The sequence below is a fragment of the Triticum aestivum genome, chromosome 5B, assembly GCF_018294505.1.
Source record: "Triticum aestivum cultivar Chinese Spring chromosome 5B, IWGSC CS RefSeq v2.1, whole genome shotgun sequence".
NCBI lineage: Eukaryota > Viridiplantae > Streptophyta > Magnoliopsida > Poales > Poaceae > Triticum > Triticum aestivum.
Window position 1 is genome coordinate 470,365,506 of NC_057807.1, and position 13,500 is coordinate 470,379,005.

Sequence of the window (13,500 nt, forward strand, 5' to 3'; positions counted from 1 at the left end):
AAACTGTTCGTGAATTAAAAAGTAAAAAACAAAAACAAAATAAAAATTAAAAGTAAAAGAAGTGAGAACAAATAGAAAGAAAAGGAAAGAAAGATAAACATTTTCTAGAACCTTCCCAAAACTGGGCAGAAGGTTCCGAAAGCTTCCCAAAACCGGCATCCCCGACTCCCGTTACTAATGGGTCGATCCGATCGACACAATATAGGCAGTACCCCCTCAACGCTGTTCGTAAGCGATATATATCTTTTGCGCTACATCAACCTATATACATAGCAAAATCAAGGAATTAATTGTGTGCAACTTTTTCGGTCTAGGCTTTACGAAATTTAACTATAAAAACTTTTATGAGGATACACCAGGGAGAGGTGTATGAGTGACATAGAAAAGAGCAAAAGGAACTACAATTCTTCCATCTCTTTCCTCCTCTACGAGAAAAGCTCGTCTCCTTCCGTCGGCGCCATCGCCGGTCTGTCCCATCTTCCATGGCCTCCACACCATGGAGGTGCGGAGGATCTCGGCCCCCTGCCGGCGGGAGGGACCCCGTTCTCGTTCTTGTTAGATTCAGCGTCTTGGTTGGGGCTGTGCGGCGGCGGCGATGTTCCTTAGTAGGAATAATGTCTCACACGTTCTATCCACGTCCGGATGGTGCGTCTGGCATCGTTAGAGGGCGTGTGGAAGTTTGTCTCCGTTGGATCTCGAGGGATTCGGTCGGTGCCAGTCTTCGGTGGATCTGTTTGGATCCGGTCTCCATTCGTCTTCGTTTGGGTGTTTACAGGTTTGACTTTTTCTGATCTACGACTTTCTTCATCAACGATGGTTGTTACTCTGGTGCGCTGGTCCTTGGGGCCTTAGCATGAAGACTTCCCGACTGTCTACTATAACAAGGTTTGCCCGGCTCCGGTGAGGGAGAGGCGATAATGGTGGGGCGCCTTTGGCTCGCGCCAGTGCTTGTAGTCGTCGCTAGGTATTCTATGGACATGATTGTAATATTTATTACCTCTGTTGTTCTTTTTATTTCCATGATTGAAGATGAATAGATTGGAAATTTCTTAAAAAAAGAGAGCAAAGATGGCTAATACTACCTTTATAAACTTTTATAAGATGTTTTAGGTCGGAGTACATCACATTTTGGCACACAACATGTAACGAAAGAGGTTAGCAACCACACCCGCACAAATACAATGACACACAACTCTTCTTGTCCAACTCAAGCCACAAATGGTGAAAGGATAGAACAAAGAGCACTAACGTGGCATCTCAACCATTGCGAAACATATCGGAAGCACAACCAAAACTTAAAGTCATATTGGCCCAACATATTGTACAGTCTTTTTGCCTAGAGACTGGCAAGTGAATAGCAGGACTGACCATACCCGAGGAAGAAGATGTTCAAGAGGCGTCTATGACGATGTACATAGTGCCCTGCATGCCCATGCCCACAACAACAACTAGCCCTACAACACACCGCCCCAAGCCTCGCCACTAAGACCAACGAGGCATTCAACACAAACTTTCGCTCTGATAGGCACCACGATGCACTAAAGCAATGCTTCCAAGGGACGATACTTCCACCACCAGGACCACTAAACCTGGCATAGGATTACCGTTGGTGCCTGAAGGGACGGTCAAGGCCATGATATCGCCTCAAAGAAGGAGAAGGCGCACACCTAGTCGTCAAGAAATAAGAAAATTAAAAGAAAATGAAATAATGAAAACACATAAATGAAAAGAAATAATTGAATTAATACACAGAAAAAAATAAAAAATGAGGAAAAATGATGTGGACATAGCTATCATAGAAACATCTACAAATATTACACCACAAATTATTAACCAGGTACTTTCGTTCCTTTGGACATATTATTTAACTCATAGAAATATTATATTACACTCATGTTATGATTTACTTGTACTCAGAAAGAAAAGAATGAAAGAAGCCAGGGACTATTGTGTTTCAAAACCAGATGAAGCAATTCTTGATGCATGCATGCGCTCCATCCTCCTTGCATGCATGCATGGCCACCGAAGCATCCACTCCATACCATCCATCAAAGATGTCACGTGGAGTGCAAGAGGACCGAATCCACTGATCAGTATCAGCCACGTGGGCCATGGCACTTTGGGCTGCCCCAAGTCTCCTCACGCGCCAATTCTCAAGAAGGCCTGCGGCTTGGCCTGCCAAGCGACCCGTGGACAATTTCCTTCGACCAGCAGTCCGGATGGAACACGTCTACGTACTCGTTCGGCGCCGACTATTAATAAATAGACGTCATCTATTAGGGTTTAGACTCGGATTTTGTTTAGAGAAGTTTAGCTATTGCTACTTTTATTTGTCTTCGCTCATCGCGGCTAGTGCGACCGTCAAGACATCTATCAGAACCCCAACTTGTGAGATTTATTCATCTAGCATATCCGCAATTTTAGATTGCTTGGCTATTATTTTCTTGCATGTTCTTCGATTTGCTTGCAGGAAAAATCCTTCTTGGATAGGTCGATTGCGCCGTTGGCTCGGTCGATAACATCGTGGAGTTGGTTCAGCGATTGCCGTGGATATCAGTCGTGTACGGTTCTCCCTGTACGGCTGGTAGCCGGATCGTGAGGGTCAAGTCCCACCCAAAATCGTAGTTATCTCTCTCATCGAAAGATCGGGGCCCAGCTTACATCAAAAAAAGTAAAAAGAAAAGAAAGTAAATTAGAAAAGAACTTTGCCGAGCGTTTTTCTAGGACACTGGGCAACGATGCCCATTTGCCGAGTATTTTTATTTTGTGTAGTGTCAAGTTTTTTCAAATCTTGACTTTACCTAGTGTCAAGTTTTTACAAGAGTATTTTCGAAAACACTCAGCAAGGGCTATGTTTCCCGTGCACCTGTAAAAACACACAACCCTCACCAAACACCCCGGCCCACGGCAAATAAGCATCTTTGGATCACATCAGACGGTATCGTAGTACATTATTTTAACAGGAAACAAAAATGTAACACAGACGAGATTAGCTAGGCCTAACATTGAAGGCAAATATTATTTTTTTGCAAACAACTAGTACTACTACAATGGTACTACGTTTGCCATTAGTTATTCATTTGTCAGTGGCAGAAGCCCAATGCCACCATTTTGTCAGTGGCATGCACGTCGGAAGCTCAAATCAAAACCCGTCGAGGTCGAGGAACTCGTCCGTGTCAATAAACGGCCCATCCAGCGGCACATCCTGCTGTCCTCCCTGCCTCTGCATGCCGGCGACGCGGTCGCCGCCTGCTCGCAGCGGCGAATGCGGCGGAGGAAGAGGAACGGAACGAGGAGCCTGCTGCGCGCCGTGCGCGACGACGATGGCGAGCTGCGCCCTGGTCCTGGCGAGCTCGCATTGCGTGGCGAGGATCTCCTCCTGCAGCCGGTTGATGACGCCGGCGCAGCCGTACACCGGGTCCCCCACCCGCCACTGCGCCTCCATCGCCATCGTCTCCGCCGCCTGCGCTCTCTCCTCCACGGGCAAGCTCTGCGCGCGAAATGGGAACTCAATGTGAGTCTTCAACCATGCAATCGGGAGCTCGAACTTACAGCCGGCTGTTGGTTTTCAGTTACCTGGAGCAGCCTGGCGACGTTGCTGGCGCCGAAGACCCGGTGGACGTTGGCGTAGCGGCGGGGGCGGGACGCCGGGAAGTAGGGGGCGAGCGCGCAGCCGTGGCCGCACCGCCGGCGCAGGTACTTGCACGCCGCGCAGCGCCTCGGGTTGCCGCCGCCGCCTTCCTCCTCCTCCTCCTCCTCCTGCAACTCCTCCGGCTCCACCTCGTTGCCGGCCGTGGACATGGTGATCGATCTAGCGATGGATCTTCGTGTGAGTTCGTGGGATCGCGTGGATCTTTCGAAAGATTTCTGGGAGATCTTGTGTGCGCATGCTTATATACACAAATGGATGCAACATGCATGGATGGGGAGCTGGGAATGGCAACACCAACGGCTACGTCGGTGCAAACATGGCAAGCTTAACGGCATTGTTGTTGCTAATTGTACCATGAGGCCCACTAATTAAGGAGCGCACGGCAGCCGCCGTTTCCTACTTTTCTCTCCCCGGGCAGCACCGTCGCCGTGCGCCGTGCGGCGCCCACTTACATTACGGTAGTTTGTACAGTGACATTGTTGGACCAAATGTATTCCGATGATTGTCGTACGTAGACATGTAGATTATAGAAGTAGTTGATTTAGTATTACCGCTGCATACTCTTGCATGTGTATGTGTGTTAGCTGTATTCGTACAGGAAGGAGTATGATATAAGATTAATCATACAAGTCTGTACCCGTTTTTTTTTTGGAAAAACACCCCATATATTAATTAAGCCAAAGAAAAGTTCATACAATCATTCGTTACAACATACACCACGCAGGGCGGAACAGAACTAAAAAGAATCCCATTGGACCTAGTACTAAAGCTAAACTTAGCAATCTCATGTGCCACCCCATTGGTAGTCCGACTTATCTTTGAAATATTAAAATTATGCATCATCCTAGATATACTAAGAGCCTCATCCATCAGATCAGCCAGAGGGGACTAGTCAAGCTTCTTATTTGCAAGAAACAAATGTACGAAAGCACAGCCAGTCTCTAAAATAATAATAGATTGATGAAGGGTGATACCTATATAAAGTCCTACGAGGCAGGCGCAGAGTTCAGCTTCATCCACACCGGTACACCGATTAATAAAGTCCCACGTGAAAACAATAATATCTCCAGATGAATTACGAGCTACAACCCCCACCCTGGTTGCATTAGTACTCTCCTCAAAACTGGCATCAACATTGATCTTGATATGATCATTAGGGGGAGGAGTCCACACCACATGATCTTTTAACGGTGCATAATCCGCTACAACTCCGCTCATCTTCTCCTTACCTTTGTTGCTAGCGTCCAGTTGAGCGGTGTCATGACTAGAAGTGAAAGTGGTTCAAAAATTGTCCACAAAATGTGCAGAGGCATTAACGGATTCTTTTCCATTTCCAAAAATTAAATCATTTCTCAAATGCCATGCTCGCAAGAAAAGAAACAGGATTTGCTTCCTCTGCCGCAAACCCAATTGCGCCAGCAAAATCAATAACCAATCTGGTCCCGTGCACTTGAAGAACTCTTCATCTGAAATATTCCACCGCTCTCTCACGGCCATTCGAAGAGCACGAGCTTTAAAACAACTCACCAGACCATGAAAGATGTCTTCACCTTCAACCCCACAAATAGAACACATACATGAATCATTTTGATGGTGCTTAAATCTATTCATCTGGACCGACAAGCTATTGGTAGCAGCTCGCCACGCAAAAATCTTGATTTTCTGAGGTATATTAGCCTTCCATATTATCTCCCAAATCCCTCTTTCCCCCTCTGGTTCGCCACTAGATTGGCCAACAGGATCCTGGCTATCCTTCAAATTAAGCGCAAAAATGTATGCACTTTTAACTGAAAATATATCATTCTTCTCGTGGTGCCACGCAACAAAATACCCATCCCTATAGACCTGAATGCGAATCTTAAGAATTTCCTCCGCATCATGTGGATAGAATAGCTACTTGATCAAATTTTCATCCCAACACTTACGACCGCTCATGAATAAATCAGATACCAATTTCAACCTGGTATTATGCCTTCTAGCTGAGATTTTTAGGCCATGACTCCTAGGTATCCAACTATCCCTCCATATATTAATACTAGATCCATCACATACCCGCCAAATGATCCACTTCTTAAGAAGTTACAGGCCATGTGAAATACTTTGCCAAGTCACAAAACTAGCATGCGGAAACACTGTATCAAGAATATGTCCCTGGGGGTAATACTTTGCCTTCATCAACTTCGCACATAGAGAATTTGGGTAAACCAACAACCGCCATGCCTGTTTGGCCAAAAGAGCTTGATTAAAAAGCCTGAGATCACGGAAACCCATCCAAGCCTTACCTTTTGGTCTTGTTATAGTTTGTCTCACGCCAACCAATGAGTTTTTCTTCTTTCTTCTTCATCTCCCCATCAAAAGGTCCTTACAATATGGGATAACTCCTCACAAAGGGAAACCGGAAATTTGAAAATCCCCATACCGTACACAGGTAGAGCCTGAATTACTGTTTTGATTAAATCTTCCTTGACTCCACAAGAAGCATATTTTTCAATCCAGTCAGAAAACCTTTTCAAAAACTTATTTTTAGTATACTGAAACATACCGGCCTTCATTCTACCCTCTGGAACTGGTAATCCAAGATATTTATCCTCAAACCCCTCCACAGTAATTTTTAAGATAACCATAATAGTCACTTGTTTCTCCAAGCTGCATTTTTTTCCAAACATTATGGAACACTTATCAGGGCTAAACATCTGTCCAGTTCCCTTCTCATACACCGTCAGAATATTTTTAATTGCTAAAGCCTGATCAAAAGAACCCTTGAAAGATAGCAGACTATCATATGCAAATAATAAGTGAGAAATACCATGCGCTCGTCTAGTCAGTCTGAATTCCTGGAGAACTCCCCTGGCACATGCGTCATTAAGCAACAAAGAAAGCGTCTTAGCCACAAATAAGAACAAATAGGGAGATAAAGGATCTCCCTTCCCGAGCCCCTGAGAAGGTGAGAACGACTGCAGCAATTGACCACTAAAGCCCACCGCAAATTTCACCGAAGTAACACATGTCATAACCCATTTAATCGATTGCGGCACAAAACCCAACGCACCCATCATACTTTGCAAAAATTGCCAATCCACACGGTCATAGGCTTTGGCTAGGTCCAACTTATAAGCACATTATTCCCCTCTTAAATCCTTAAGCGTACTTAACGAATGCATAGATTCAAAGGCTATAAGAGCATTATCAGAAATTAACCTTCCCGGAATAAACACACTTTGGGTAGGGGAAATCATACCATCGAGGAGCGGTCGCAACCTGTTAACAAGACACTTGGAAATAATTTTGTAGATAACATTGCACAAACTGATCGGCCTGAAATCTTTGATTGTTTGGGGATTCTTGATCTTTGGAATGAGAACAATAGTTGTATTATTAATACCATCAGGCATAATTCCAGAAATAAAAAATTGTTGCACAGCCTTGACAGTATCATCTTTGATTACACCCCAATTCCGCTGAAAAAACCTCACAGGAAAGCCATCCGGCCCTGGCGCTTTTAACGGTCCCATTTGAAAAAGGGCATCACTTATTTCTTTTTCCGTAAAAGGTTTGCATAAATCATCATTCATGTCATCAATCACACGGGGCTTGACTAATGAAATAATGTGGGATGGATCGACTGAAGCATCACAAGAATAAAGTTGTTTAAAAACGAGGTTCTGATACCTTTCATTTCCTCCAAATTCTCCGTGAGACAACCATCATCCTTCCTAAGAGCCGAAATAGATATTTTTTTTGCTCTCCAGGAAGTTTTTCGCTGAAAATATTTTGTATTACGATCTCCCCCTTTAATCTTGTCCAGACGAGATCTCTGCTTCCACAATATTTCTTCCCTGATAAGAAGTTCATCCATCTCCCCTAGAATTTTCTTTCTTTCCAACATAGCAGAATGATCAGTTCTATTTAACAAAATGTCTAGTCCCTTACGAGCCCATTCAAGTTTCTTAGGCAGATACCCTATATGCATCCGACTCCATCCATGAAGAGATTTCATTAATTTTTCTAAATTATTGGCAACATCTTTCAGATCCTTTATCTTTGATCCTTTATTCCAACAATCATTAATATGTTCATCCAAAACACGACCTTCCCTCTCCTAGTAAGATTCATATTTCAACTCTCTAGCAAACCTCCCCTCTCTAGCAGTACCCATCAACTCAATTCAAATGGGGCAATGATCAGCTCTGGAGCTAATAATAGAAGACCGAAGAGGGCATGCCACTGCACGGTCAAGACGTACCTTAACATTCTTGTTGCCCTCTTGCATATCATTATATGTCCACGGAGCACCTTGAAAGCCCAAATCAAATAAATTGCACTCCGACAGAACATCACGAAAGTCAGCCATGAGTCTAGGAGATCTCTTATGTTGAGAGAAATGTTCATTTTGCCACATAGCTTCGTTAAAACCCCCCACCATAAACCAAGGTCCAACACCAAGAGATTTAATCCGCCTCAAAAGATCCCACATAACATACCTCTGGCTCGCCTTAGGCTCTCGGTAAATAAATGTGCACCTCCACTTTGTACCATCACCCTTGTTGACGTACATGTCCACAAAATGTTCACTATATTGGTTCAGCTCACAAGAATATGCTCCATCCCAAAATATGACTAGACCTCCACCTTTACCATGGCCAGAAACAGTAAACACATTATTCGTACCCAACTGGTACCGCAAAAGCTCAACATACTCTTTATTTTTCCTAGTTTCTGAAAGAAAGATAACATCGGCACGGTGCGTCTTAGTCAGACACACAATCTCCTGAACCGTACGAGGTTGTCCCAGCCCTCGACAGTTTCAACCGTTTCTTGGGTTCTGCTTGAAGTTATGGAGATTGCCATTTACGCAATAATGGGTCAATTACATGACTCGGTTCAATTTTTTTTAAAACATGACTCGGTTTGAGGCGACCATCGAAAACTTTCATGATGTCACACGATCAAGACTGAAAAATATAGCAAGGGGTCAGGTTTCTACTTTCTACACAGTTCTTGTTTATGCTAGTAATAATTTTGTTTTTTTTCTGAAGTGATTCTAGCTTCAGTCGATTAGCTTTATGATATCAAGATCATGTCACATTTATATTATCAACTTGTCTAGATAGTGGAAGAAATATATATATATGGTAGGGAATTAGGGATGTGGTTCGGTGTCGCCAATTTTCATTTCAAAAATTAATGTATATCATCAATGTGTACACGTCCATTACAGACTTATACTCCCTCCGTTCCTAAATGTAAGTCTTTATAGAGATTTCACTATAAACCACATACGGATGTATATAGATGCATTTTAAGTTTAGATTCATTCATTTTGCTCCGTATGTAGTCCACCTAGTGAAATCTCTACAAAGACTTATATTTAGGAACGGAGGGAGTAGTTCAGACTTGAAACACCAAACAGATGGCCTGTTTAAAAGGCAGATACTAATTGCTCGTTTGGACGCCATGAAAGCTCTGAAAACAGCAGGTTATGCATTGCCTTAGTTCTTAGGTGACGTCCTAGTAATGTGCTATTATGCGGTCGTTGTGTTGCACTTCACACTACAGAAATGGCAGTAGAAAGATGATGTATTGCGCGATGAAACAAACCATGGAGTGCATAATTATGACACGGGACCACGGATGGAACTCAGGACCATGCATGAAGATCATAGATTAAAATTGCCCGCGAAATAGCCGCGATAGCTGCGCTATAGCTGTCCGGGAGCCTCGCCGCTACGCTATGGCTGCTGCCACGAAATCCTTCACATATCCCTCTAAATGGCTCCAAAATCAGCAAAACCCTCCAGAAATCATCTCCCCCGCCAGGAAAATTTCCGCTATTTGCCGCGATTGCCCGCTATGGCGGCCGCTATAGCTGCTGGGAGAGGCTGCCGCGAAATCGTTTCTCCCACGATTTTAATCTATGATGAAGATGGGTATTTTGTGCATTCTCAATTTAAGGAGCAAGGACAGTAACAAAAAGGGCACCGTGACAGTAACAAAAAGTTGCCATTGAACACAGATTAACATGTTGAAAGAACAACATCAGCATTCCTCTGCGCCACACGGTTCACCGAATCTCAGGGTACCGTGAGTTTGTGAGATTCTCATCCATGAAACCAACAGGAGAATGAGATTACCACACAACCTGCTGTTTTAAGGACTCCATTCATGTTGTCCCATTGCACTTACATAACGTAGCAGACAGTAGAAACTCCATTGCCACTGCCTCATGCATCATAAGAACGTATGTAGAAGCTTCCTGCGAGCTGACTTTGAACAAAAAGGTGTCGAGGCCTCCAGACTCACCGGTACGTAGTCACCACCCTGTATCATAAGGAGAGAACTATCAGCAAAGTTACAGTGGAGACTGCAACATGTTGATGAAGAAACCGGCACATTACTAAACCCTGGGAAAATCAAGAGCATATATATGGTGTCACAGCTCAAGCCACCCTTGGAAGTGATGGCAGCAATGTCGATTGTACCGGACACAAGATCATGTAATTACCCAGTAACAATATGCTCAGCTGTGCGATCTACAAATGTAAGTTAGTGGCCCAACCTTTACACTAAAATGTGCAGCTAAATTATCCCAGTGGCACAATGAACACCCTGAAAGCATGCAGATTTATCAGCACAAGTTCCAGTGAATCAAATTAATAAAACTTCATTGAACAAATAAGCAGCAAGGTATTCAGTTGTACTAAAATTGAGACACTTATTTTGGGACGGAGAGAGTAAAAAACAATAACTGTTGGCTTATCCAAACCATATGTATGGTTTTCTAAGCTTGATAGAACTACAAAGGAGATTGTTACGTTGATGACATGTAAATTTATGACACTAACTCTGCTGCTACGGAAATTTACGGCGCTAGATAATATATGCAAGTGAAATTTACGGCGCTAGATAGTATATACAAGTGAGTTTCACGTGCAAAAAGTTCTAGCCATCTGGTTATCAGAAAATGCAGCGAGTACTCAGGTTTCTTTTTGCGGGAACAGAAAGTATTCAGGTTGCAACCACTATATGTCTAATTTCCAACATACCAAATCAATAGCACTGCCGAATCATATTATAGAAAAAACAACGCATTTGAAGCATCAAGCAGCTAATCTCTTAGAATGGTGCACTATAAGAAGGTCCATAGCTAGCTTGTGTTCTGATAGACTGAATACTATGAACGACTACATGCAAAAAGGTTTAGTTGCAAGACTGAAAAACTGAGAAGCAATTGAACCGATTGGGGAAATATAAAAACTTCAGTAGTACCTAGCAATTAGCATAACTCATTTGTAACTCTAGGTACAAATTAAGGAAAGGTGGCCTTATAATTGGCCAATAAGCAGATTTATAAGCACAATTTCCGGTGGATCAAAACTAATAGAGTTTGGTGAAAAATAAGCAGCAAAGGTGTTAAGAACTAAAGGGCAACGACTGGAGAGACTACCACTGTGCCAGGCCCGCCCTTCTAAGAACTAATTAACTAGTACAGACAATGTGTATGGTATCTTAAGTTTGAAAGAACTGCAAAGAAAATCCACGAGTTGATGAAATGTAAATCCATGACACCAAGTCTGCTGCTATGAAAATTTACGATGCTGGATAATATATGCTAGTGAATTTAAGCTGATACTTTTGAAGAAGAAATAAAAGGATGGTCCATTCATCGCCAAATTTAGAATCTGCTAAACTGCTTCATCTTGAGAAAAGTTCTTTATAGTTGGGATAAAAAGACATTATGAACTAACTTAGATCAGCCTTGAAAACTTGGGACCATATGCAGGTGCAGCCTCCAAACAGAAGAACGCAGTCACCGAGACTTCGGTGGATTCAGTGGATTGCTCCAAGACAAAAAAAAAAAGGTTTCGACTTATGCTAGAAATTATCTCAGGGGTCCAGATCCATTCATGAAGATGGGTATTTTGTGCATTCTCTGTTTAAGGGGCAAGGACAGTAACAAAAAGGGCTGAAATTCAGTGTGCAAAATGATATGTTGAATTGTATATCTACGCACATTTGTCATGAAAATATTGAAGGTGAGGACAAACACAAAACGAACTAAATATTTTACATGTTACTCTATCACTATGGAGAATTTCAGGCATCCTGCAGAGCATGTTCCACAGTTATGCTAAACTGTTGTAGGGAAAGGCACATGCTTTAGCCATGAAACAGAGGCATTTCAAAGATAGTCGCACAAGGCAGCATCCACACTCTTAGTTATACCCCTACTCTCTGCATAGGACAAAATTAACAGGGTACAAAAAGAGAGAGGTTGTGGGATTACCATGGTCACGCAGAGGCAGAGCAGCAGTCTGGGGCCGAGAAGTAGGCAAACACGGGGTGTCCAAATGTCATGCCATCTTCTTCGGCCGCCAAATATTCGAGCTTCTTGGTGTTCATGTCGTAGGAGAAGTTGCCGAAGCCCAGGGTGTTGATGAAGACCCTCCCGGTTCGCCCATGGTCGACGTCGCCCAGCCACAGCCTGGCGTGCCGCCTCATGGGGTCCTTGGGCAGGGACGGCACGGTGTCGAGCACCTCCCCCATGGGTATGCGCCTCTCCAGCACCCAGCCGTTGTCCCCATTGCCACGCACGCACATCTGGAGGCCATGCTGCCTCTCCAGCGAAGCCACGCACAAACGTCCGTCCTCGGGCACCTCGCCGATGCGGTACTTGTGGTGCCCGTCGAGCTCTCCCCACATCATCTCCGGCGCCCGGACGAAGGAGAACTCCATGGTGGCGGCGTCGAGCGCGAGCGCGGAGGGGCTGCTGAGGATGTGCCAGTACATGCCCCCCGCGGCGTGCACGCACATGCGCTCGAACCTCATGGCGTCGAAGTCGATGGTGACCCCGCGCGACCGCGGCAGCGCGTTCCAGCGGCACCAGCCGTCGCGGAAGGACGCGACCCAGGCGCGCGGGCGGTCGACGTCGAGGGCAACGAAGAGGAGCTCGAACCGGAGCTCGCCGTCGGGGTCCGCGGGGGCGTCGCGGTCGCGGGAGAGGAGCGCGCAGCCGAGGACCTCGCCGCCGTTGAGGGAGGTGATGGGCGGCGGGGGGAGCAGCGCGTGGCGGCGCGAGACGGGGTCGCAGACGAGGAAGTCGCGGGTGTCGAACTGGAGCTTCCGGCGGAGGAGCAGGAGGCCGCGGTGGGAGTCGTAGAGGGTGTAGTCGAAGATGTCGGGTAGGAAGTCGAGGGAGAGGCGCGGCGAGGAGGCGGTGAGGGGCTGGAAGGCCGGGGCGGCAGGCGGCGGCAGCTGGAACGCGCGAGGGTCCTGCGGGCACATGGGGTGATAGAAGTGGCCGAGGAGGGTTAAAGAGGGGCGCGAGTGGGTGGCGGCGGAGGAGGCGAAGGAGTGGGAGAGGAGGCGGCTCGAGACGCGGCAGGCGAGGGCGGCGCGGCGGACGGCCGTCATCGTGGCCATCGGCGGCGAGGTGAGGGTGAGGCAAGATTGGGGTTTTGGGCGCGCTTCTGCGGTGCGCTCCGCGCGATTGATTGGAGGTTTTTCTGTCCAAAAAGCAAAGCAGAGCAGGCTATGACCAGCCCACGACTCTCACACACACTGGGACACTCACGTGCCGTCGGCTTCGGTTGGGTTCCTGATAGTTTTCTTTTTAATAAAATGCACTTGTGAAGAAAGTATGCTTTGATCACTGTATTTAGAAATACGCCCAATACGGCCACCAAATATGACAAGACGCGATTTTCCTGTTACGGTTCCTCGTGTCTCACTCGTTGCCGCTCGATTTGACCACTTGTTGACCAGTCCGAGGCGCCAACTGTCCAACAGCGGGCAGTTTCGTGGTGTTTTTACAATAAACCCATGGTTTGCTCGGGAATCCCTCACATCTC

The 13,500-nt window shown here is 45.5% G+C and overlaps 1 protein-coding gene across 2 annotated transcripts; it reads right to left on the reverse strand.

Annotated features, from left to right (window-relative positions):
• Positions 1-9,633: 9,633 nt before the first annotated feature.
• Positions 9,634-13,158, reverse strand: LOC123116486 (uncharacterized). Of its 2 annotated transcripts, XR_006457090.1 has the most exons (3): positions 11,937-13,158; positions 10,209-10,258; positions 9,634-9,970 (listed from the first exon to the last, which is right to left on the reverse strand). XR_006457090.1 is itself a non-coding variant. In XM_044537439.1 (2 exons), the coding sequence occupies exon 1, from the start codon at positions 13,070-13,072 to the stop codon at positions 11,942-11,944; it is 1,131 nt and encodes a 376-aa protein (XP_044393374.1). In that variant the 5' UTR covers positions 13,073-13,158; the 3' UTR covers positions 9,634-9,970; positions 11,937-11,941. The 2 variants fall into 2 exon arrangements, 1 of the variants encoding a protein (XP_044393374.1); XM_044537439.1 differs by lacking the exon at positions 10,209-10,258.
• Between the last annotated feature and the right edge of the window lie 342 nt (positions 13,159-13,500).